The sequence below is a fragment of the Podarcis tiliguerta genome (genome assembly GCF_965153285.1).
Source record: "Podarcis tiliguerta genome assembly, chromosome: Z".
In the NCBI taxonomy this organism is placed as follows: domain Eukaryota; kingdom Metazoa; phylum Chordata; class Lepidosauria; order Squamata; family Lacertidae; genus Podarcis; species Podarcis tiliguerta.
In genome coordinates this window covers 25,019,955-25,044,979 of record NC_139553.1, presented here as the reverse complement: position 1 = coordinate 25,044,979, position 25,025 = coordinate 25,019,955, and the positions used below count along the sequence as shown (strand labels likewise).

At 41.9% G+C, this 25,025-nt stretch overlaps 1 protein-coding gene across 1 annotated transcript in view; it reads right to left on the bottom strand.

The window, feature by feature from the left end:
* The window catches only part of AMMECR1 (AMMECR nuclear protein 1), a 123,293-nt gene that overhangs the window by 41,472 nt on the left and 56,796 nt on the right, over positions 1-25,025 (bottom strand). Inside the window, exon 3 of the mRNA XM_083423867.1 lies at positions 11,659-11,769. Within this exon, the coding sequence (XP_083279993.1) occupies positions 11,659-11,769 (111 nt within the window). The remainder of the gene's footprint in view (positions 1-11,658; positions 11,770-25,025) is intronic.

Sequence of the window (25,025 nt, the reverse complement as noted above, 5' to 3'; positions counted from 1 at the left end):
CGGACAGCGCTGGCCCCCGGCCTCTTAAGTGAGATGGGCGCACAACCCTAGAGTCTGTCAAGACCGGCCCGTATGGGCAGGGGTACCTTTACCTTTACCTTTTTACACATGCTGAACAGGAAACAATACCTGTATTTCAGCACTTTTAAATAAGCCAGCCTATGAAACAGGGGTTGTTTGTTTGATTGTTGTTGCTGTTGTTTTGCTAATTAGCACTAAAACGCCGGAAGCCTACAAGCTTGACAAACAGAAAGGTACTATTGTGTGTGCACACTCCTTTCCTATCTGTTAGAAAACAAATTGTTCTGATACTCAAATCTTAACTACTGAACAGGAAACTCGGGTTATATTTCCTGAATAGAACTGGCAAACCTTAGAATTATAAGGAAAGTATGCACAGAACAGAAACGAGAGGAATTTACTGAGGGATTTGTATGTGTAGGTGGGAGACTTCTCCCCACTTTTCTTTTAAACCTAGTATGACTGCAAATCTCAAAGGGTGGGTGGGACTAGCAAAGGCTTTCCACAGGACCAACAGACGCTGGCTTCCTTCTTTCCCTTCATCCCCAGTGAAGAGAAAGCAACACCCGTGTCCTCCCCACCCTCCACAAAGGAGAGAAGGAAGCCAGTGGGGTTCTCAAGTGATGAGAACAACTGAGCTGCTCCTGGTCCTGCTGTTCTTCAGAGTCACACTGTGCAACCACAGCTTGATGCTCACTGACCACTGCTGGTCCATGGACCACAGTTTGGGAACCCCTAGTTTAAGTCATGAAAGTTGCCCATGAACTTGTGCACAGATATTTCAAACATATTAATGCAAAAATAAGCAAATTTTCATTTCATTAAAAGGAAAAGGCGTGTTTGGGGCAACCAACCCTGGAAGGGTGTGCATGTGAGGAAAGGAAACTGCAATTCAAAAACTGAAACAGAGTTGAAAGGCAAAGTGTAATACATTGCCCTGAGTCTGGGGAATTTTAGTTTTTTTATACAGTGGAGAATGCAAAAGGCATCAGGATTTTACATGGAGGCAGGAAAGGGAAAGGAAACCCAGCTCCCTTGAACTACAGGGGATCAGCTTTTAAGAAATCTTCCTGTTAACTACATTCTTCCCAAATAAATTATTCTATTCATATTCTCCCATAGAACAAGTCGCAATAAAGAAGGATGGGCATGCCTCCCTAGGTAGTGAGTCAAATTTATCTTTCCACTGACTGGAGACGGTTAGTAGCAAAAACATGAAGAATGTATTTAATACAACGAAGAAGTGCCCAGTGCCTGCCATCATCTGACAAGACTGTTGCCTGGCAATGACTGCTATGAAAGCCTTCAAATCATTTTTGGTAGGCACACTCCAAATGCAAGGAGTCTATTGCTACACATAATGTTAATTTTCAAATGTGCATACTGTATAGATTTGATCTGTTTGGACTTGCAGTTGTTGCATAATGATGGTGTTAATGCAAGAAGAAGAAGAAGAAGAAAAAGCATCTGTTGGCAGTTCAAGGGCAATTATGTTAAAAATTTCAAGGATTTCTGTTTGAGAAAGAGCCCCAACCCATTATTATTCATTATTATTATTACTTATTAAATTTGTATACTGCCTTTCATCTGAAGATCACAGGGCAGTTCACAACATAAAAACACAACATGAGAACACAAAATAATAAAACCAAAAAACCTCCACTAATAGCCCCCCTCCCATAAACACATTTAAAAGGCCATAGAATGTTAATCAGCCCAAGGCCTGGTTCTTAAGAAATGTTTTCACCTGGTGCCTAAAGATATGTAACGAAGGAGTCACATGGGCCCCCCTGGAGAGAGCATTGCACAAGTGGTGAGCCACCACAGAAAAGGCCTGTTCTCATTTTGCTGCCCTCTGGACCTCTTGTGGAGGAGGCACACAGAGAAGGGCCTTAAATACGGCCACAGCTTCCAGGTGGGTTCATATGGGGAGAGGTGGTCCTTGAGATATTGAATTCCTGAGCTGTTTAAGGCTTTATAGGTCAAAATCAGCACTTTGAATTGAGCCCGGAAATTAATTGGCAGCCAGTGTAGTTGGGCCAGGATTGGTGTAATATGCTCAAAACATCTTGTGCCAGAGAGTAACCTGACCACCAAATTCTGCACCAACTGAAGTTTCCAAACTGTCTTTAGAGGCAGCCCCACCTACAACACATTGCAGTAATCTCACCTAGAGGTTACCAGAGCATAGACAACAGTAGTTAGGCTATCCCTATCCACTTAGGGGCACAGGTGGGCCACTAGCCAAAGCTGACGGAAGGTACTCTTCACCACTGAGACTACCTGAGCCTGAAGTGACAGCAAAGGATCCAGAAGAACCTCCAAGCTGTGTGTCTGCTCCTTCACAGGGAGCGTAACCCCATCAAGAGCAGGCAAACTCCCATCCATCCAGTCTAGGGAACCACATACTCAGTCTTAACTACTGACTAAGGCCTTTGGGAACCCAGACTACCTACTAGCTATAAGTTTGGAAATGAGCATCATGCATTTTCTCCCTTTTACTTTTTGTTCGCCTTAAACCGCTGTTATATGGTTCAAACCTGCATAGCATCAATCCTGGTTTAGCATTACACCCACTTAAGGGACAGGGAAAAGAACGAAGAAAACAGAAAAAGCCCCACTTGATCAATACAAGGGGTCCATCTAGTCTAGCATCCTGTTTCTCAGAGCGTTTAGGAAGGCTGCAAGCAGGGCATGATGACAATAAACATCCTCTGCTGTTGCTCCCCAACCAAAGGTACGTAGTGGCATGCTGACTCTTAAGCGGAGGCTTCATCACAACTAAAATGCCTTTGACTGAGCGGTTTCTCAATTAATTTATCTTGATTCCATTTTACACCCATGCAGGCTAGTGCCCATCACTATTATCTTGAGACAGCAAATGCCCCTTGCACTGAGCAGGGGGGAAGGGAGGCTGCTTCCAATTTGCAACCCTTGGTGTGCAAGGAGCCATTTGTCTTCTTCTTCAAGTGCCCCAATGTTTTCACCTTTCTGGAGTCCTGACAAGACAGCTCATCTCACTCAGGCCACCGGGCTTACTGGTCATGTCACTGTGTAGTCTCTGAATAGGCCCAATGCAAAATGCTAAAATAGTATCTGTAGGTGAAACAGACTGCCTTCACTGTGAAAATACAAACTGTAAAGAGCTTTGAAAAGGAATCCTGCAATGAAGAGTGCATGTCTAGACTGGAATTATTAAAACAATTACCAGTTATGCTGGCTCCTGTCTTTATTCCCCAATAACACCCAGGTGTATCACATAACTTCCTCCCTTCAACCCTTCCCCACATTTCAAATTTTAGACTGAAAGCTCTAAGGGCAGGGGGACATGCCCTTCTGTACTCTGTAAAGTGACATGGACACTGAAAGTGCTACAGAAATCATCATCATCATCATCATCATCATCATCATCTGGGAAAGATAGACGACCTCTTGCAACATAAGAGTCAGTATGACCAAAGGCACGAAAAAAGGAATGAACACTAGATAACTTGGGGAAAAATACTAGATTATGTATTGTGAATTAAATAATTGTGCAGTCAATGAAGACATCACATTTCTTTGTGCTTTCTTGTATTTCAGGGTTTATTTCTTTGCTCTGTTTTATGGGAAACCCTCAAAGAAATATGGATTCTTCTATTACATTAAACTATATTTAGCTGTCCTAAATTATGGGAACAGATCTGGATACATGGGCACTAACTCTCAGGAAAATTTTGTATTTGGCTTCTTTAAAGTACCAAAAACAGTGTAATAAATGAAAGTGCAATTATCTCCAAGTGCTTACATCACTTCTTTAAACAGTATACATGCATGCACATTATCTGTGTTCTGGGGTACAAATTTCGTTTCTTCTTCATTCCCCTTTCATAGAAGTGGAATGGAGCTATATAGTAGTCAAGAAGAATCCTGCTAGCCAAGAATCATGGACTCTGCTACCTTAAAACTCTAACCCTACCCCTATCAGTTAACATACAAATTACCATCAACACTAAGGCTAGCAAAACTTCTTGGTCAATTAACATCTGCTCAAAATCATGCTTCCTTCATGACATGAGGTGGTAACAATGTTAAATTTAGGAATGCTCAGAAAGTGGTTTGGACTATGAATTTATGTTTTATGGTGCCTTCAAGTAAATTCTGAATCAGACCCAGAAAACCCCCATCTCTGCTTAAATGTCAGGCCCAGTTCAGAATGGGCTTGCCTGGCTCAGTCCCTACCTCACTGATGCTGTCCTATCTTTCCTTGTTTAGGCTTACTGTGTTGCACCAGAAAGATCCTGCTGCAAAGTCTTAATTAGATAGCAGGACTCTGGGCCAAGAGCATTCCATGCACAGGGATCCCTGGGAAATAGGTCTCAAAACTAGAAGTGCCCAAGGAACCCAGTGGTGGACTAGCATTCTAGAGGATAACGGAAATTTCATTTTGAGAATTTCTCCACCCACCCCTGCCAAATGGGGTTAAAGGAAATAAAGATAGTAAGACCGTAACAAATTCAAGGGGAGAACCTTAAGAACGACTGCTCAACAATACATGAAAAATAGTTTGTCAACCTGTTCTGAAATGATGTAGTAAACTGCTTCCAAGGTCAGTAAATTCTTGAAGAAGCTGGAAAACACAAGGCATTTTTTTCATAATCTAGTTTGCTATAAATCACACATTCTGCTGGTTTACTCAAAATCATACATTTGGTCTGTCGTATACTATTTGGGTGCAAAACACAACAAATGCTTCAGCATATTTTTTTAAAAAACATTTCTCTCTCCTACTACCATATCATCACATTTATAGTCATGAAGAACAGTAAAGACTGTGCCAAAAGAAAAATCCATGAAACATATAGCCAGAAATGTTCTTCACTGTGGGTAGTCTCATCCCTTCTACATAATCTGTGTGATGTGGCCAGTTAACAAGAACTCTATTCCATGCCATTCAGAAAGGACGGGGAGGGGGGCAGGATCAGTGCCAGTAATGTTAGGAAAGCTGATTTTTCATCACATTGCAACCTTTGACTTCGGTGCACCTGACTCACCTCTCCCTTTAATAAAAAATATTAGCACAAAAAGTTCTGAAAATACCAATTCCACTATTTATTCCTTACATACAAAGAGTGACATTACCAGGCATAGAATTCTTTCTCAATTCTTTTTTTCCTGATCACCTTTTCAAAATATCATTTGGCCAGCCTTTGCCAACCTGGTGCCCTCCAGATGTTTTGGACCACAACTCTCATCAGACCTAGCCAGCATGGCCATACTAGCTGGGTTGAAGGAAGCTGCGGCCCAGAACATCAGGAGGACACCTTGTTGGAAAAGATTGCCCCAGGCTGTTTTCTAACTACTGCACAATAATGTAATGCAAGAAGCTACTGTGACAACCATGTGGAAATATATGAAGCCACAGTCTTTGAGCATACCAGCAGGTGAACACCCTGCATTTGATTCAAAAAGCTGAAATTCTGGAAATGCAAAGTATGTTACAAAACCAACAGCAATGATATGAAGCACACTCCACTTTATGCCTACCACCTGTCAAAACAGGGGTGCAGTCCTGTGACCCACCAGCCAATCTAAACTTATTTCAGTGACTGAACCTGCTGTAGTGCAGTGCCCCACAGCTCAGGCTACAATAAAGCATGTCTCAATTTGATTCTCATCTCTACTGTGGGCTCACTACTAGGTGGCCTCTCTCTCTTCCAGCCTCACTTAAAGTAAGGTTACCAGATCTTTTTCAATGAATCTGGGGACACTTTAATCAATCAATCAATTAAATACTACACGTTCGGGATGTTGATGCTGCAGCAATGGTGGTGGCAGAGGGGCAGCCGCTGCCTTGACCTCAACCACCACATTTCCCCTTCCTCCGAGGCTTCTATCTCCTTTTCCCATAAGCCTTGGGAGCCCCTGAGTTGTTAGTTCTTCAGTGGTGGTGGTGGGGAAGCGGTGCGCGGTGCGTCAGGCATGGAAGGCAGAGAAGGAGGGCCAAGTGTGGCGGCGGCAAGACTTGGGCAGCACGATGCCTCCCTTACCATTGGAGCAGCCCCAAACCTATTCCTACTTGCATGCAAGCAGGAGGGGGCGGGGATCCCTCAGGTGGGAAGGGAGGCTTCCCGTTGCCTAACTGAGAGATCCCTGCCTCCTCCTGCTTGCACGCAAGCTCTGATAGGCAGTGTGAAGCCTCCCTTAACAGCTGAGAGATCCCTGCCCTGCTTCTGCTTGCACGAAAGTAGGAGTTGGGAGGCTGCTCCGATAGGCAGCATGAAGCCTCCCTTCACATCTTAGTTGCTGGGGTCAGGGAAGGTGGAGGCAGCCTGGAGGTTGCATCTTAAGAGCCTCTGCACCACCATCATATGGGGACTTCTATGCAGCTCCTGAAGCCAACCAGAGCCAACTGCTCCAGGCTGCTGAGACTGCTGCTGCTGCTGCATTTTCCGGGGACATTAGATGAAATCCAGGGACATTCCGGGGATGGAATTTGCCCAGGGACTTATTCTCAAATCCAGGGGCTGTTCCCAGGAAACGGGGACATCTGGTAACCCTAACTTAAAGCATACAAGCCCAATGATCACTTCTCATATCAGAGCAGATAAGCTGGTGAAAAGTTAAGAAATTATTGTAACTCAGTAAGGTTTGCAGGTCAGTAAGGCAGAAAAGGCAGAGGGTTTGGCTCCCCTGACTCAAACGGCACTTGCATGCAAGAATTAGACTTTCCCGCACTTTGTACATGAATTGAACAGATGTGAACAAACATGGATGTTCTTGTCATGTGTAGTTTGGTCCTTGGACTATAAAGATATGGTCTCCGAAAGCTAGGCTGCTGCAGTGCATCCTTGAACATCTGCTGTCAACTGGGGACAGTACAAAGGCGATAGCCGCCCCCGCCCCCCCAAGAAAGTGCAAACTGGGCTGTAGCAGTTCCTCAAAAAAGGACTCTCCCAAAGGATGGCTGCTGAGTTTATAAAGCATAAAAAGAATTTGAATAGCAAAGGTTTGTGAAACTGTCCAGACAAATCACAAGAAAGCAAAAATACTCAATGAAAAATCAAATCCACAGCCCTCAGGTTCCTCTCCTTCAGAGTATGCAAGAGAGTTGGATTGCCAGCAATAAATTTATGAGTAGTCAGGGTAAGCACAAAACAGATCTGTCTCATGTCAGTGACGCAACACATTACCATTTGTTAAGTCAGATCCTTTTGTGGCCGGAAGTGAAGATTATCCCTTAAACTGTCCCACCCCTCAAGGTCACCAGAGCTGGGAACCATAAGATCCAACTCCCATTTCCACATTGATAAAGCAAATTCTTCAGTTACTGGCATCCAGGCATTGCGTCCACAACATATAAAAGATGCTATTCAGACCCTATTAAACTGGCTCCAAAAGGGGTACCTGATCCCTTTCTTCTAGGAATTCTGAAAGTTTCAAAAGGGAACCCAGGAAAAGTCAACATTGTGCCCAGCAACAGGGCAACACCACAAAAGTTTGTATCCAGTGCAGGGAACTGACATTTTCTTTTCTCCCGACTCACCCAGCTCCTCATTTTGTGGTGGGGTGAAGGTCTCCCAAGGGCATCGTAAGGGCCAACAAATAATGACTCCTTTTGACAAAGTGGGAAGGCAAGTGGACTCATTAGCAAGAAGACAGAATTCTTCTGGGGCTCTGGCTATTTAATATTGCAAATTACAAGGCACTAATGGCAAGGTATCAATTATTTTTATGAGAAACATTGTTGGCATCAGTTCTGCATCAGACTGAAGAGAAATTAGATTGCACAGGCCTTCTGCAGAGAACTGACTGTGGCTACATACAATCTGACAACAGTATATATCCTTTTCTTTGGGAAATGATCCCAAAGAAAAAATAAACAAACCAAAAGGGGAAGAAAGGGGGCAGGGTTCTGGGGAAAATGACTTTGGCAATCCCAGCCACCACTGAATCCGAAGGGTTTGGACTAAACACTATTTTGGCTTTAGGCGAAATCCCTGGACTGTAACCCCCACATTAAATTGCAATCTTACAGTATTAGCAAAAATATGGAGTATTCACAATAAAAAGGAAAAAGAAATTATAATGTTTAACTAAGACTAAGGGTGGGAGTATCCAAGAAGCCAGTACCAGATCTACAGATGGTCTGCCCTGTGGGAAAAAAAATATTTAAGACTCCGGGCACCTAAATCAAATGTCCAGGTGCTACACAATTATGTGCCTGGGACAGATTTGTGTGTGTGTGTGTGTCCCAGCTTTGTCTTTCACCTTCAGAACTCAAAGGGGAATTAAAGGGCTAAAGTATTATTATTCTTAGTAGTAGTAGTAGTAGTAGTAGTAGTAGTAGTAGTACCCTGCCCATCTGACTTGGTTGCCCCACCCACTCTTTGCTGCTAGCTCTAATATTGTTCCCATTTAAAGAGTTATGGAATGATACAATCTATTGCCAGACAGAGGAATCTCTGGCCAAGTGGCAGCTCATTTATGCTGGCCCACAGAGTAATTTTTTTAATTTCCCACAGTCTGGTAGAGCTACCAGATTTTACCTACTATCTATCTATCTATTTATTTACAATCAATTTGTTACTCAATATGGCTTCTAAGCAGCTTCCAAGTATAAAACCAATTACAAAACATCTTTTAAAATTACAAGCTAAGTTTCACTTAAAAAAATTATTATTACTGGATTGTATAAACAAGGATCATAGAAATACTGGTATGCTTTCGAACCTAGCAGTTCAAAAGCATACCAGTGCAAGTAGATAAACAGGTACCGCTGCAACAGGAAGGTAAACGGTGTTTCCGTGCGTGCGCTCTGGCTTCCATCATGGAGTTCTGTGTGCCAGAAGCGGTTTAGTCATGTTGGTCACATGACCCGGAAAGCTGCTGGCTCCCTCGGCCTGAAAGCAAGATGAGCGCGCAACCCCATAGTCACCTTTGACTGAACTTAATCGTCCAGGGGTCCTTTACCTTTTATTACCATAGGAATAACAAGTGATACAAAGAAAAAGAACAAGTATCATGCCATTTGTACATCACAAAAATAGCATAAAAATTTGCAGTAATGCTTGGTTCGTGACTTGGTTTAAAAGAAAACAATAATGAAGGGGAAACAGGATAGAACAGACTTAGCAGATAACATTCAACATCACATAGCTACATGCCTAATCAGAAGCCTTTGCAGTTGTGCTTAGATTAAGTATGAGTAATAGTCATTTTTCCTCTTACGTTGCTACCGAAACAATTCAGTTTTAAGGGGAAAAAACAGTTTTCAAAAGTAAGGCAAAGAGGGGGTGATTCTCTCCTTTATAATTTCAAACACCATGAGTGCCCTGATCAGCAGTGCGCAACCATCTGAACTTGTTTTCAATCCGGAAGTGAAACAAGGCCACTCAGAAATAAAGGTGTACTTTGTACATGCTCTTGAGATTTCCTAGGTATAGAGAAGTATATGAGCCTGTAAATGAAAGTATTTATAAAACAAACAAACAGAAAAATGGACTTTCAAGCACCTGTGAACTTTCAGGTTGTAAATAAACTGAAAACAATTACAGAATGTCGAGGAGTTAGTTGAGAAAGGGGGAAAAGAAAGAAATTGGAGGTGAGTGAAAAAGGAAGTGGCTTGATCAAGCTGTGAGCAGTTTACAGAAAGGATCCTGGAGTGAGGCAGATCACGGTTGTTGTTCTTATTATTATTGATTTTATTTTATATCACTTTAGATTTCTTAGAAAAAAATGTCAATGCAGTTTACAACCTACATTAAAACATTAAATAAAACGATCTAAAACAAAACATTACAAACGAAAATCAACTATAAAGGACACAATTAACAGGTAACTACAACTTAAAGATTACAAAAGAAAACATAATAAAGGAGGTCAAGTACAGAATACACATTTAATGAAATGATGCTAACGAAAAAAAACTTAAACATTCCAAAATAAACTAAAATATAAAAATAAACATTTAAAACAATTTAATTAGCAAAGGAATAAATTTCTGTTTTAAACATAGCACATTTCTGCAACTGCTGGTTCATGGTAGCCAGCGGCTATAGAAGCTTGGGCTCAATGGTCTGGGTCTACACACTAAGAGACCTGTGCCAGGCAGAGAAGCTGAGGGACTCCAAGATGACACTAAGTATGCACTCAGTGTCAAAGGAATGTACATCATTAAAATAAAAATAATTCCCCTCCATCCACTGTATAGGGATGTTTCTGGAAGGACCCTGTTTCCCTCTCCCACTCTCTACCCCAAACCACATGGACATGGAATGTTAACACTTGGAACTGGCAGCCCAAAACCTGAACCTTTAAGTGCTATAAGAGCACAGGAAGAAGTTTGCTGGTCCAACTAGCTCAATATTATCTACTTTGACAGGCAGAGGCTCTCGGGGGGTCTCTTGACAGTTTTCAGTCCACCTGCAACCTGATCTTTCTAGCACAAAGGTGAGGAACATTTTTCAGCCCAAAGGCCATATTCCCTTATGGGCAACTTTCTAGAAGCTGCATGCCAGTGGTGGGCAGAACCAAAGACAAAAGTAGGCAGAGCAATGGATGTGACTGCTACCTCTATATGGCAGGTCACATCCAGGTATGCAAAAGCCATGTTTCTACACCCCCACCCCCCATCTCTCCATCCAGGAAACCATGAGGCTTTGTAAAAGTTTTAATGGCATATTTTGCAGGCAGACAAAGCACTCAAGTAGGGCTTGGAGTGGGGCTGGAGAGAGTCCCAATGGCTGGATGGGGAGTGCCAAATCTTTTGTCTCATGCACACATTGCCCCAGCAAGACCTGAAAAGTTCCTGTTCCCTGGAGCTCTGAACAGAAGCACTCTTCTTACGACACACACTGGAAAATTTTGTTGCAATTCCCAAATTTAAATCAATTGTGCAATTATTGACACCAGTGTGGGCAGCTGACTCAAATAAACATATTGCATGGCAAAATACATTTCCAGTCCCTGGACCACTGCCTGAAGATTGAAAAGGCACACAGTAAGAACAGCGAAGTTAGCTTATGCTGATCCAGTATACCCATCTTTCAGAAAACATCACGTAAAAATCTATGAGAGACTGAAGTCCAGATACTAATTCTATTATTGGCCACTGCTATAAAAAGAATAAAAAAGTATGTATCAGCCTAGGTGTGACTCACAGATGGCATCAGGTGCCAGGGAAGTGAAGGGTTAATTACTACTTACCTCTCCAGTCCAGCAGCTTCCCACTCAAGAACAAGATGCCACTGAAAAATAAGGTGTCATGGAAATGTGTAGGATTAAGTTAATTGCAGCTGATTGGAAGCACCTGCTGGAGAAGTACTGAGAATACCTGCTGTTTGAGAATGTTGAATGTGTCCATCCAAGCTTTATATTTGCACACAAGGTTTTGTGTCACACTTTCCTCAAATAATTTAAAAAAAAAAAAACAATCAGAGAAAGGTGATATGATAAGGGTCTGTTATACAAAAGCCACAGAAAATTTTAGGCCACAAAAACCTCCCCACAAAAAACAGAACCCAGTTACAAGATTTTGTGACAACAGGGCTATGGAATCAGTAACTGTGTGAGAAAAAAACCTACAGCATTTCAAGTGGTCAGTAATTCCTATCAGCTGAGTGTGGCTGAGATAAATGAAAAGAAACAAAATCTTACCTAGTAAGTGTGTACTCCCTGAGTCCTGAATGCAGGTTCATGGCAGAAAAGGTACCTATACATCCACGCAATCGTTTGTCTCGACCAATCTTCCACGTTACAAAGAGTGGGCTGTTTGGGAAAGAGGAAGGGGAAAAGGAGAACATGACAGGAGTTCTGACTGTGATCAAATCAAGTCACCCACCTCATAGTTGAGAACAAAACTATGCTTGTGAAATGCTGTTAACAGTATTACTGTAAATATGCCTCAAGGCTCATTGCACATGTTCTTGAGAATACTGTTGTAGTTGAGGTGTCAAAAATACAGGTTAGTGGAAGGAAATGAATAGGAAGGATAGAATACTTTTCAAGCACTTCTCCAACTTCCTATGCAACACTGTACATGTTTCACTACTGCTTCTGACTGTAGATCAACCTTTCACAACCTGGTGCCCTCATGCTGTTTTGTACTACAGTTCCTATCAGCCCCAGCAAGCTGTTTTAAATGAAACTTTAAGACCTGGTAGTTTAAATCTGCTCTACCTGTCCCAGGCTTTGAATAAATAGCAAAGCAGACTGATTTTGAGATTTTATTGCTTCTGCTGTATTCCAAGTACTACTAATTTTACCACATTTGTTCTGAATAATAGCATTCTACTTCAGTGATGTTTCCATTTGATTGGGAGCTGCCTACAATTCCCCCCCCCCCCCAAGGTAGGATAAAAATGTTTAAAGCCTATCCACAAATGTGACTACCCCTTTCCCTCTTTATGACTCACACACTTCTGAATTATGCGTCGACACACACACCTAGAAACAATTAACTTTCCACAAGTGACCAGGTAAGTGGTTAACTGTGAGCTGATGTGGAAAAAACAGGAGCATTTCACATGAAGAAGGCTGTAGATTTCCATCCCAATACGCTGAAGAGAAATCTCATTAGCCTTACTATTATTATTTCTTGGCCTTCTTATCTACCCTTGACTGTAAGGTCCAAGGGTAGGTTACAACAATATAAAATGCAAGTTTAAAACCGGTTAAAGGAACTTACAACCTGAAGAATAGGGTGGGTAATAAAAAAATATCTCTGGTGTCAAAGGCCAAGATAAAGAGGTGCATCTTCAGCACATGATAAAAGCTATACAATGAAGATGCCATGCCTCTGTGAGGAGGGAACTGCATAGCTTAGGGGCTGCCACAGATAATGCTCCTTCCCAGGCTGCTACAGTTTGCACTCAACTCATAAAATATGAAACCACAGAATGATTAAAATAACAGAATAGCAGAACATCAGTGCAGGAGGAAAGACATCCTACCCCATTCCCCCCAAAAACAGAGCAAGCCAATCATCAACCAGGTCAGCAGACTCCCAACATCCACTGGTCTCTATGCCACAGATAAGGAAACAGGTTGGTTGGTACCCATGGAAGACTGAGTTTCCATCCCTGCTTTAGAAAGAACAGGATGGAGGAAATCACAGAACATCTCCCAATGATGAGAAAAGGTAGCAGAAGTGCATACAGATCTATTAGGAAACTCTGAGGCAGGCCAGAGCAAGTTACATTAAGAAAGTAGGCAATTATCAGTAATTTTAGTCTGTTTATGCTGGCAATTCCCAAGTGCCATGCCAAGAAAGCAATGCTAGAGTGCTGTGAGAAACAAACTTATGGGCAGAATTGTGTCTTCCAAATTTCAGTGGTGCCTTGTGGAAGCCCAATATTTGGTGTGTGCCCCCCCACCCCCCCACCTCTTGCTTTCTTTTCTAATCAATTCACTATATCATAGTTGCGACACCCAGCAGTGCCCCTTAGGCTCAGCATCCGGAGCAGAGGAACCAGTTGTGTTTAACTAAATCCACCTCTGTCCTTTATATAGTGTCATCCATGTATCCCTTTAGCAAGGAAGAAGAAAGGTCCCTGCCTCAAGCAGCTTAAAATGTAGAAACAGACAAAAGGGAGATAATAGTGGAAGGGGATAAGCTTGAAGGTAGGGTAAACAGGAAGAATATGCAATGACATGTAGGTAGACTGAGCTGCACGGGAAAGGATTTCTGCAGTACCTCAGAAGATACTTCTCAATCATTCTATTCAGTTGATGAAGGAAAGCAGAAGAATAAACATTCCTTGAACGAAATGTGCCCAAGAGAGTGACTAATGACACGGAGTGGGGCCCCCCACCCTCATTTAGTTTTTCTGCAGAAAATTTTCTATTTCATAATTTCATTAGCAACAATGAATGGAAAGCTTGGCAGTTTCCAAGTTTTTAGCTTTGTTCTCTAAACAGAAGTAAAGCAAATATGCTGAATTAGATCACTCTCTAGGACATTGTAAAATTTTCTAATTCAAACTGAAAACTTTCCTAATTCACATAGGAAAAGGAAACATTTTCCAGGATGAGAGCGAAGATGTTTGAATCAGGAAAAAGAAAATAAATGAAGCATTCACCAGCTATCACAAGTTTAGGGGAAATACAGTCGTACCTTGGATTCCGAACACCTTGCTACTTGAACATTTTGGCCCTTGAACACCGCAAACCCAGAAATGAGTGTTCCAGTTTACAAACGTTCATTGGAAACCAAATGTCTGATGCGGCTTCCGCAGCTTCCGATTGAGTGCAGGAAGCTCCTACACTCAATCGGAAGCCTCGCCTTGGTTGTCAAACATTTTCGGAAGTTGATCAGACTTCCAGAATGGATTCTGTTCGACAACCAAGGTACGACTGTAGTGGTTTAAGCCTTCTATGAAAAAGATCTCTCTTGTCACACTCTATTCCAGTGCAGTGTCTGGAAAATCTTTGGTCCTCAATATCAAGAGTGCCATGAACTTTCTGCAAGTGAGGCTGGGAAGCACACAAGTCTGCACAAAAGAAAAGCTGCCACTTCTGAGCCAAAGCCACTGTTTGCAGACAGCCTTTTTTCAGAAACAGGAGGAGAGCAAATGCTATTCACAGAGACGCTGGCTATTCATTGTGAGCGCACCAACCTGCTGAAGTGTTGCTGCTTAGAGCTCAACGAAAGGCAAAATTCAGTCAGGGTGCCGCACTCATAGAACCCTTTACATAGACCACACAAGCAGTGCAAATATTATTAGAAGCACACAGTTTATGGTGATGGATACCCTTAAGAGAATTCATCACACTAACTTTTCCCAGGCTTAGGGAGGAATATTCAGAATTCTAAACAAAAAACAAAAAACAAAAAACAAAACTGGCTGTAAAGCCTTTGACAACCAACCAGGGTTTTCCCCATGAATTTCAACATAAGCTCCAGTTGTTGTTGTTTATCATCATCGTCATCACTTTACTCATAAAAATGACTCAAATTGACTTACAAAAAGTTAGCTCAATCCACAAACAATTTCATGTATATGGAGTCTATTTACATATACCTATACCAATTTAAGTTGGTGAGACTTTTATATTAGCATGCATTTGTTTCCACTATGTAGGACAGTAAGGTCCAGCACCGAGAGCCTTCTGGCGGTTCCCTCACTGCGAGAAGCCAAGTTACAGGGAACCAGGCAGAGGGCCTTCTCGGTAGTGGCGCCCTCCCTGTGGAACGCCCTCCCACCAGATGTCAAAGAGAACAACAACTACCAGACTTTTAGAAGACATCTGAAGGCAGCCCTGTTTAGGGAAGCTTTTAATGTTTGATGTATCACAGTATTTTAATATTCTTTTGGAAGCCGCCCAGAGTGGCTGGGGAAACCCAGCCAGATGGGCGGGGTATAAATAATAAATTATTATTATTATTATTATTATTATTATTATTATTATTATTTAGGACAGTAAACTTATTTGAAAATCAGAAGTTAATGCAAGCTGGCTACAACAAACCATCATCCTGAGTCCACAGCTGATCAAAACTTTTATGATTAGGTCTGATGAAAGTGATTAGGACTAATGAAAATAGTGGTGAGCTTTACAGTTTGTGTTCAGTGGCTTTCAGCCCCAGCAGTAGGTATTACCAGCACAGGCCAAAAACAAAGATTATTTTTTTTAAAAAAACCCTCTGCTGGTTGGTCCCCCTTGGAAAGGAGTCTCATGATTATAGTGCCATAACCAAACAGGTTGTGCTCCTCTCACTCATATTTTATTCAGTGGCAGATGCCATCAGGAACAGGGCCCTTCCTTGAGATCTTAACAGACTCCCTTATAGGTACATGCCATATGGCAGAACATGATGCCTATGGTATTGGGCTCAGGTTTCATAGCTAATTGCTAGCATTCTGAGTTGACCTGGAAACAACAGCTGCTAATGGGTTTATACAGTAAGTATTTTGGATATGTAAAATGGAGTTTTGATGACACAGAACCATAATGTATTATTAAGAGACTGGAAGTGAAACAGCCTAGGCTTTGGAATACCCTCCCTTTTGAAATCCATCTGGCACCAACACTGGTTGTTTTTCACCATAACTATCTATTTAGTCAGGCTTTTAATTGGGTGGATTCTTGATACATTGGGCCACTGATCTAAACAGAGGTTACACTAATTAAACAATATAAACATCAATGGTATTATTGAAATGGTTTAATATCCTTAATGGAACTGAATTGTTAGTTTATATTATTTATTAAAACATTTAGGGGAAGCTTTTCCATCACCTATGATCTCCTCACTCAGAAACTGCTATTGTGCTTTCTGCCATCCCAGTGATTGCTGAACAGTTTGAAAACCACTGCTTTGGGCAATGATATCTGCCCCAAAGAGAACCCTGCCTTAATTATATAAAATACTTCTTACTGTAGGTAAGAAATTTCAGGAAAAGAATGAAGCCTCCTCATCGCTTACTTTCAATGTCCCCCCCACCCCACCCCATTATTCTGATCCCATTGGACATTATTTTGAATCGCCACAATAGGCATCTAAACAACTGGACTCAAGAAAGTATTTTTCTTCTTTGAAACTGATAGTCTGAGGATTAATGTTCCAGATACTTATGGATTACCTTTTGCAGGGTATTATTATCCTCAGTTGCTGTGTAAAGCAGAAGGCAAACCAAGAAAGTGAACGACTGAGAAGTGCAAAATGGTTCAGAAGTTCAGATGCTCCCATCACTGCCTCATGATAGTATGCTTCAGTTCTGCAGACTTAATCCCACCATAAGCAACCCCCTCATTAATGTTTTACAACAAATTCCATACACTGTACCAGTGACCTACTTTCATACAATGTCACTGGAGGTACTCTAAAAATCAAAGATGTGCCAGCTATTTTAGTAGTCAGCCAGCAAATTACAAGAGTAAATGATCCGGGATCTGTCATGCTCTCAGCAGCAAGTGCCTGAATCATTCCTCTGAGGGACACCAAATGCAACTCACCACACACCCTGCAGGTGCTGCTTTGCGTTTTCAGAAATGCAAACACTTTTCAGGGCGGAGGGATATCCATAATGAGTTTTGCCTTTCCACATGAACCGATATACCTGCACAAATGACAGCAAATCTAGGCATCTTCCAAGACAATGGAGAATCTGTATAGGAGATGGGGAACCTGTGGGTTCTCCAGATGTTGTTCTCCTAGCCCAAGTCACAGATGATGGGAATTGTAGTCCGACAACACATAGAAGATCACAGGCTCTGCACCCCTGATATATAAAAGTCATTTTCCAGCATTCAGTCAGTTTACTGTAGCCTGGAAAGCAGTAGGGAGACAACTACATATGAAACACATCTAGGATGCTCCTGGTTCCACCATGATCCACAAAAGGAAGGCATGGGGAAAATGAATCTCCTCCCACCCCATATGGAGGAAAAGGGCCATGAAGGTGATGCATTTTTTAAAAATGCTTAATGCACTCCCCCTCAACCTGAGCAAGGAAATGGGTTTGAAAACAGATAAGCCATGATGCATTGTCTCAATTCTGCTTTACTTTCCCTGTTTTTTGGTGGACGTGGGGAGAAGCAACAAGTTACTTAGCTGTATCTCTACCAAGCTGCACTCCTTGCTTTGGTAAGCAGAGCCTGGGCAGAACTGCAAAAGCAGGCCTGGTCCAATTCACAAAAATGGCCTCTATGATGGACAAATTTATGGGACAATTGTCCACTCCCATCTCCTTGCCCTCCCAATTCATCAGTGGTCATTACCATAGACCTAGGGAGAAGTGAAATTTGGCCTGTTTCTCCAGAACCAGTCCTGTCCTATGCTCACAAAGGGAAAGAAGTTTGAGTAGTGAATGGGAAGAGAAACTGGGAGGTGGGGATGCGGAGTAGGGAAAACACATTGAAGCCAGAGAAGTGAAGAGGAATAAAGGCCATACTCATGTAACAAGACTTGGAAAGGGAAAGGCTAGAACTCTCTCATATAAAGCATATCAACCCATGGGTGAAATTTCTTGGACTTGTATAAAACCAATACAGTCATAGCTTGATTTTTGAACAGCTCAGTTCTCTAACGTTTTGGCTCCCAAATGCCGCAAACCTGAAAGTGACTGTTCCGGTTTGCAAACTATTTTTGGAAGCCGAATGTCTGATGGGTCTTCCGACTGGCTGCTGTGCTTTGGTTTTTGAACGTTTTGGAAGTTGAACGGATTTCTGGAATGGATTCCGTTCGATTTCCAAGGTACGACTGTAAATGCAGAGATTATAAAGCTGCATGTTCACAGCTTTGCACATTCTCCACATGTTTTCTCAGAGGTGATATTTTAATTTGTTGTGTTGTGTGTTTGCAATAAGCAAATGGAATTTTCAACTCATTTTTCTCTTTTGACAACAATCTTTAGGCCAGGCATAGCCAATGCACTCCCCCTTCAGATGTTGTTGGGCTATTACTCCCATCATTCTTGACCATTGGCTATAAAGGCTGAAGATGATAGGTACAGGAGTGCAACAACATCTGGAGGGCCATCACTTCTCAGCCTTTTTGGCTAAGATCAACTATAGTAACATCTGGAAGGCCGCAGATACTAGTCCGCCGTTTTAAGTGATGGTTGCAGAAATGACATGACCAAACAAGCTCAACTTATCTTTGCTTCTTTTGTACAAACGGTGAAAAGTTACTAGCACAGATGTGGGCATTAGCTTTATTTTTGTAGTGAAGAAACAGAATGCCAAGTAAGCAACTTCTCCATGAAGCACATTCTTTCAGACATTGTTCACAGAGTCCATAGCAGCTAAAGTTAGCAGATTTGAGGATAGACTGAAATACCTATTTATAGCACAAGTGAGTATTGGGCCTCTTCCAAAAACACAGCCAAGAGAAAACTTTATTAACCAAGATGTATGAAAAGAAAACCTGAAATGCACACACTTAAAACATCTGAATCTAGAGAGTCAAAAAAGCTGTTTAAAGGTTTAAGAGAGAGGATTAAAATGCAATCTCCCCTCGAAGGATGGATGTAAGCAATACATACATACATACTGCTGGAAGCTTCACACCACTCTAGTCCACATAGAATGAATTAAATCTGTATGCCTTTGATCAGTGGTACAGCTAATATGGTAGGGAAAGTATATTGCAAATTATATTCTGTGACACGCAAAGCAGAGGCACACAAACACACAATTTTATGGTTAATTACTGCAACCCACTTTTTGAGCTCTCTTTGTAGTGGCAGGATGTAAGCAGACAAATAAAAATAAATAAAAACTGGAGAAAAATATTCAAAAAAGTGAAAAAGCAGGTCTTAGGATCAATCAATCAATTGTGGTCTCTTCCAACTCTATGATTCTATGATTCTATGATTCATTGTTCTATCCAAAGGCCATGACAAACCCACAGCAATAGTACCAATAAAACAGTACAGATCATATAACCATAATAAGAGCCAACATCCATGATGTAAGAGAGAGGTTGCCAGACACCAGCAAACTCATACCCAGCTTGATTTCAAATTAAATCTCTGAATCACCACAAAAATTTTATTTAACAACTCCTCCTCCTTCTTTGTAGCCAGTGCATAGAGGGCCACTCTGTGTGTTAGAAAGCTATTATCATCATTCAAAAGAAACCAGATCATTTCTGCTGGGGTGTACCTGCTTGCTTGTGTGAAAAAGTTCATAAAGCGATCTCTTGGGTGTCTATATAAAGGGCAGGTTAACAGATAATGAGTCTTCAACTTGAGATTGACCACAAAAACGAAGTCTGTCTGCATATGGAACCTTGTTGTAGTGGCCACCCAAAACTGCATCAATTGGATGCAGCTCAATATAGACATTTCGTAAGGAAGCTGGTGAGAGTTTGGTCAGATAAACAGCTCTAAAATGCTCCATTTTCAAGAGTGGATACCATGAGGAAAATCTGGTATTTCTAATTAGGACTATCTTCAGAATCTTTTTGAAGGGAGAAGTTCATTGCTCAAAGAGCCTGTTCTTCAACAGACATACTAGGCTGGTGCTGAATGACAGCCACCATATGGAAACTTCTTGTAGCTGACTCCAGACTGTACCTGCTCCATACATTACAGTCTTCCATGTGTTCCAGCTTGCTACACCGATCGGCCCCATATTGTGTCACTCCATGCTGCTGAAAAATGCTGTCAGGAATTTATTTCTAAGTTTTTCAGTACTCCATATCATAAAACATCAAGGCAGTGTGCAACATTAACACATAAAGCACCATTAAAAACAATACAGATAATCATTAAAGTGAGCAGCTAATCAAAAACTTAAAAATTAAACAGCTATTAAAGCCTACAGCATTAAAAAGGTATTAAGAGATGCCTGAAAGTCAAAAGTAAGGGTGCCTGCCTAATGTCTGTTGGAAGAACTTTTCACAATATGGAATGGGCAATACTCAATGCCCAACTTCTAGTTGATGCCAGCTGGGTCTCTGTAACACAGGGAACAACTGATATATCCCTCAGCTAGGATATAAGGGCTCAGGCAGTTGCAAAGGTGTCCTGAGCGCAAGTTGTTCAGGGCTTTGAATTTGGCTAGGTAACCAGTGAAGGTACCACATTTTATCTGCCCCCACCAGCAGTTAAGTCACTGCGTTCTGCAGTAGCTGAAGCTTCCAGACAACCCTACATAGAACACATTGCAGTAGTCTAGTTTCCACCAGGAATGTCTGGTGGGGAAGGGAGAAAGGAGAATCTGTATGGCAAACCATCATCCCCTAACAATGGATCGTTGGGTAAACGCAAAATTAATTTAAAGCAGGCATAGGCAAACTCGGCCCTCCAAATGTTTTGGGACTACAACTCCCATCATCCCATCATCATGATGGGAGTTGTAGTCCCAAAACATCTGGAGGGCCGAGTTTGGGGGTGCCTGATTTAAAGTAGCTGTCACATGGCACTCAAATTGTGAGATGCATCTCAACACCACATGCCTCAGAATTCGCAAGAAAACATTTTCTTCATACAATACTTTCTTATTATTTTTTCATGTATTTCCTTTATGAAGCACAAATATCTCTCGGCAAACATGAAACACTAATGTAGAAGATATTGTTGCTTCAATAGCCCAAGTATGTGACAATGAATATGAGAAGAGAGGCATGTGGGGATTGACTGACTGTATGGCGTTTCTCCAGATACATGCCAAGCAAGTAACAGGAGATGTACTCATCGAGACCATGCACGAACACATGCTAGCTAAAGTGCTGGTGAGCAGGATTAAGTCAGTGCATGTCAGATTTCGGCTCTCCCAAAAATCATACAATAGGTACCGTAGTGTTGAGCCCCCATTGCTGTCTCAGATCCACCAGCCTTGTCAATGGCATTCATTATAACTGCACTGTTTCATCACCTCTAGCTTGGCCACATGTTTCACATTGAAAAGGGTAATTTTTACATAAGAACACTGCCTTGATGAAGTCCTGCTTGACAACCTTGAAAGGGAACTTTTTAAGTACTCTCTCTGACTCAGAAATCAGGAAACAAAGGATGTTGCCTTGCACTGAGTCAGACCAGTGGCCCATCTGACTCAGTACTGTCTATGTAGACAGGCAGCTGCTCTCTAGAGTTTCAGATAGGGAACTTGGGACCTTCTGTGCAGCAAGAAGGTCTTTCCTTCAACAAGCCTCTATTTTTCTTTTACCTATTCCATGCATCTAGCTCTCTTTGCTTTCCTGGACATTCTCACATTCCCCCCACCAAAACCCTTCCACTTAAGAACTCATTGTATATTTAGCAGCCAGCATCTGCTTTGCCTGCAGATTGGGTTCTTTCTCTACTTTGTTATTTTAGGCTGGTAGACTGCAGGATACGAGTCAGCAACTTCCAAGAGTTAACTCAACTCAAATAAACAAAAGTGTTTAAAATCTTGTGCCCATCCTCCAAAAGTAATTAAGTACAGAGAATATCTTAGCCAGTTAGCGATGACTGCATGTGCTTACAAAAGATTGTTTAATCTATAAAGACTTTTCAGGGGAGGTTTGCCAAGTATACTTACTTTCAAAAAATGTACCAGAAGATAAACTCTACACCAGTTTATCACTAGCAGCCAAAAACAACTTAAAGTTCCAACAGATGTTATTACACGCAAACACCCCAAAGGAAGGGGTGTGGCTCAGTGGCATAGTTTATGCTTTGCTTTCTGGAGGTCCCAGATTCAGTCCCCGGTATATCTCAAGGTAGGGATGGAAGAAATTTCTGTCTGAATCCATGGAGACCTGCTGCCAGTCAGTGTAGACCATACTGAGCAAGGTGGAAAGCAGCTTTATGTGTCCCACCCACAACACACAATTAAATGCAAACTCAACACATACTATGAAAGCAAAATGCCCTGGATTCCTAACATCTCCACTCAAAAGGAACATGTAGCAGATGATGGGTAAGACTTCTGCCTTAGAACCTGTGGAGCAGCTGTCCATCAAAAGTAAACAATAGCAGACTAGATTGACAATAGCCTGATTTAGTAGAAGGCAGCTTACTAAGCTACTAACAAATGTTGCTTTATGACCTTTAAAGACCTATACGTCTCCACCCCCATTGTTCCGCCCGGACACTGAGGTCCAGAGCTGAGGGCCTTCTGGCGGTTCCCTCACTGCGAGAAGTCAAGTTACAGGGAACCATGCAGAGGGCCTTCTCAGTAGTGGCACCCGCCCTGTGGAACACCCTCCCAGCAGATGTCAAAGAGAAAAACAACTACCAGACTTTTAGAAGACATCTGAAGGCAGCCCTGTTTAGCGAGCTTTTAATGTTTGACAGGCTATTGTATTTTAATATTTTGTTGGAAGCCGTCCAGAGTGGCAAGGTATAAATAATAAATAATAATAATTATTATTATTATTATTATTATTATTGAAACAGGATTTCTACAAGACAGCATGAACTCTTACTAGTATTCATGAGGACATGAACTGACCAGGGGCAAAATAAACTGGACCTTATGGAAGTGGTAAGACAGCCACCAAAAGTAGTGACCCAACATATCATCCTTCCTTCATAATGTCTAAAACATGAAGTAAGATGTAATCACAATTGTGATGTTACTAGATGTTACGAAGCAACAGATGAGGTGTTGTGGGGCTGCTTTTTTCATAGCAGTCATGCAGCATTTATAACTGATTGCTATACTATGCTCTGTATAATGCTGCATTTGAAGACTGTCCAGTAAACAGCAGCTTGTGCAAAATATGGTCACTCAGTTATTGAGCAGATCAGGTTATTGAGAATATATAACACTAGTCTTGCAGTGGCTGTCTATATGCCATCTGAACCCAATTCAAGATGCATGTGATGGTTTAAAACCCCTGAAACAACTTGGGATCTACAGTATTTACGTGAATCTAATGCGCCATTGAATCTAATGCGCACCTCAATTTTCAAAACCTTGAAACCAAAAAAGTATTGGCTGGCAAATGGAAATGTGCCCTCAAATCTAATATGCACCCTAATTTTCACAACCTAATTTGGCCAAAAAATGTGCGCATTACATTCAAGCAAATACTTAATGGAGTGCCTCCTCCTATACTGAACCAGCTGCTTATAAATTAAGATAATCAGGGAGGCTCTCTCGCTGTACTTCAATTTATTATATGGCAACTTGAGAGACGACTGTCTCTGTTCTTGAAAGCCACCTATGAAACAACCTCCTCTCTCGACACTGGTTGGTAAACAAATAACAAACAAGTAATTGTTCAAGTAGCTACAATGAGTTCTTATGTCTCATCTAGAATCAAACCTTTATAGAATAGTGTTAACAAAATCTCAGTCAAATTCTGAGATTTATATAATGGTAAGTGCTGCTATGGGCTAGGACTTAAAGTACAGTGGTGCCCCGCAAGACGAATGCCTCGCAAGACGGAAAACCCGCTAGACGAAAGGGTTTTCCGTTTTGGAGGTGCTTCGCAGGACGCATTTGCTATGGGCTTGCTTCGCAAGATGAAAATGTCTTGCGATTCCTGGGGTGTTTTTTTCACTCCCCACCTCCTTTTTCTAAGGCACTAAGCTGCTAATAGCCTTTTAGCAGCTAATCCGCTAATCCCTTAAGCCTTTAATAGCCGCTAAACCGCTAATAGCGCTAATCCGTTAATGGGCTTGCTTCGCAAGACGAAAAAACCACTAGACGAAGAGACTCACGGAACGGATTCTTTTCATCTTGCGAGGCACCACTGTACAGCAAAAATTAGCCCTCTTAAGTAAAACTAAGAGGGTAGCAATTTAAGCTGGAAGATCTTAAAAACTGCAATAGGTGCCCGAACTGAAGAATCAACAGCATCCCGAAGTTTGAGGGAAGGTTGGTGGACATTTTATGGCATTTTTGTCCATTAGTGGGTTTCTGTTTTGCACCCATGTACCTGTGCTCATAGGGATGCGGGTGGCGCTGTGGGTTAAACCACAGAGCCTAGGGCTTGCCGATCAGAAGGTCGGCGGTTCGAATCCCCGTAACAGGGTGAGCTCCCATTGCTCGGTCCCAGCTCCTGCCAACCAAGCAGTTCGAAAGCACGTCAAAGTGCAAGTAGATAAATATGTACCGCTCCAGCAGGAAGGTAAACGGCGTTCCCGTGCGCTGCTCTGGTTCGCCAGAAGTGGCTTAGTCATGCTGGCCACATGACCCGGAAGCTGTACGCCGGCTCCCTCAGCCAATAAACCGAGATGAGCACCACAACCCCAGAGTCAGCCACAACTGGACCTAATGGTCAGGGGTCCCTTTACCTTTATCTTTACCTGTGCTCATAGATTACTTTGAGCATATTCATCAAGTGCTGGTACTGCAGTCTCCAAAGCAGCCAGACGAATGGGCATTAGCTGGAAATGAGTAAAATAAAATAAAGGAAATAATTCCCCTAGTACTTTATTTATTTAGGCAAAGAATTTTAATGCTGCAATTCAGTCAAAAAGGATCAAGCATAAATTAGATATTCAACCAGGTACATATAAAGGTGCTTACTTTGACTTTTCCTGCCCATCTGCTCTGACAAACAGTGAGATCTCATCACACAGCTGTTTTGAGAATCTCACATTTCAAATATACATATGGAGCTTCCACCTAGTCATCTT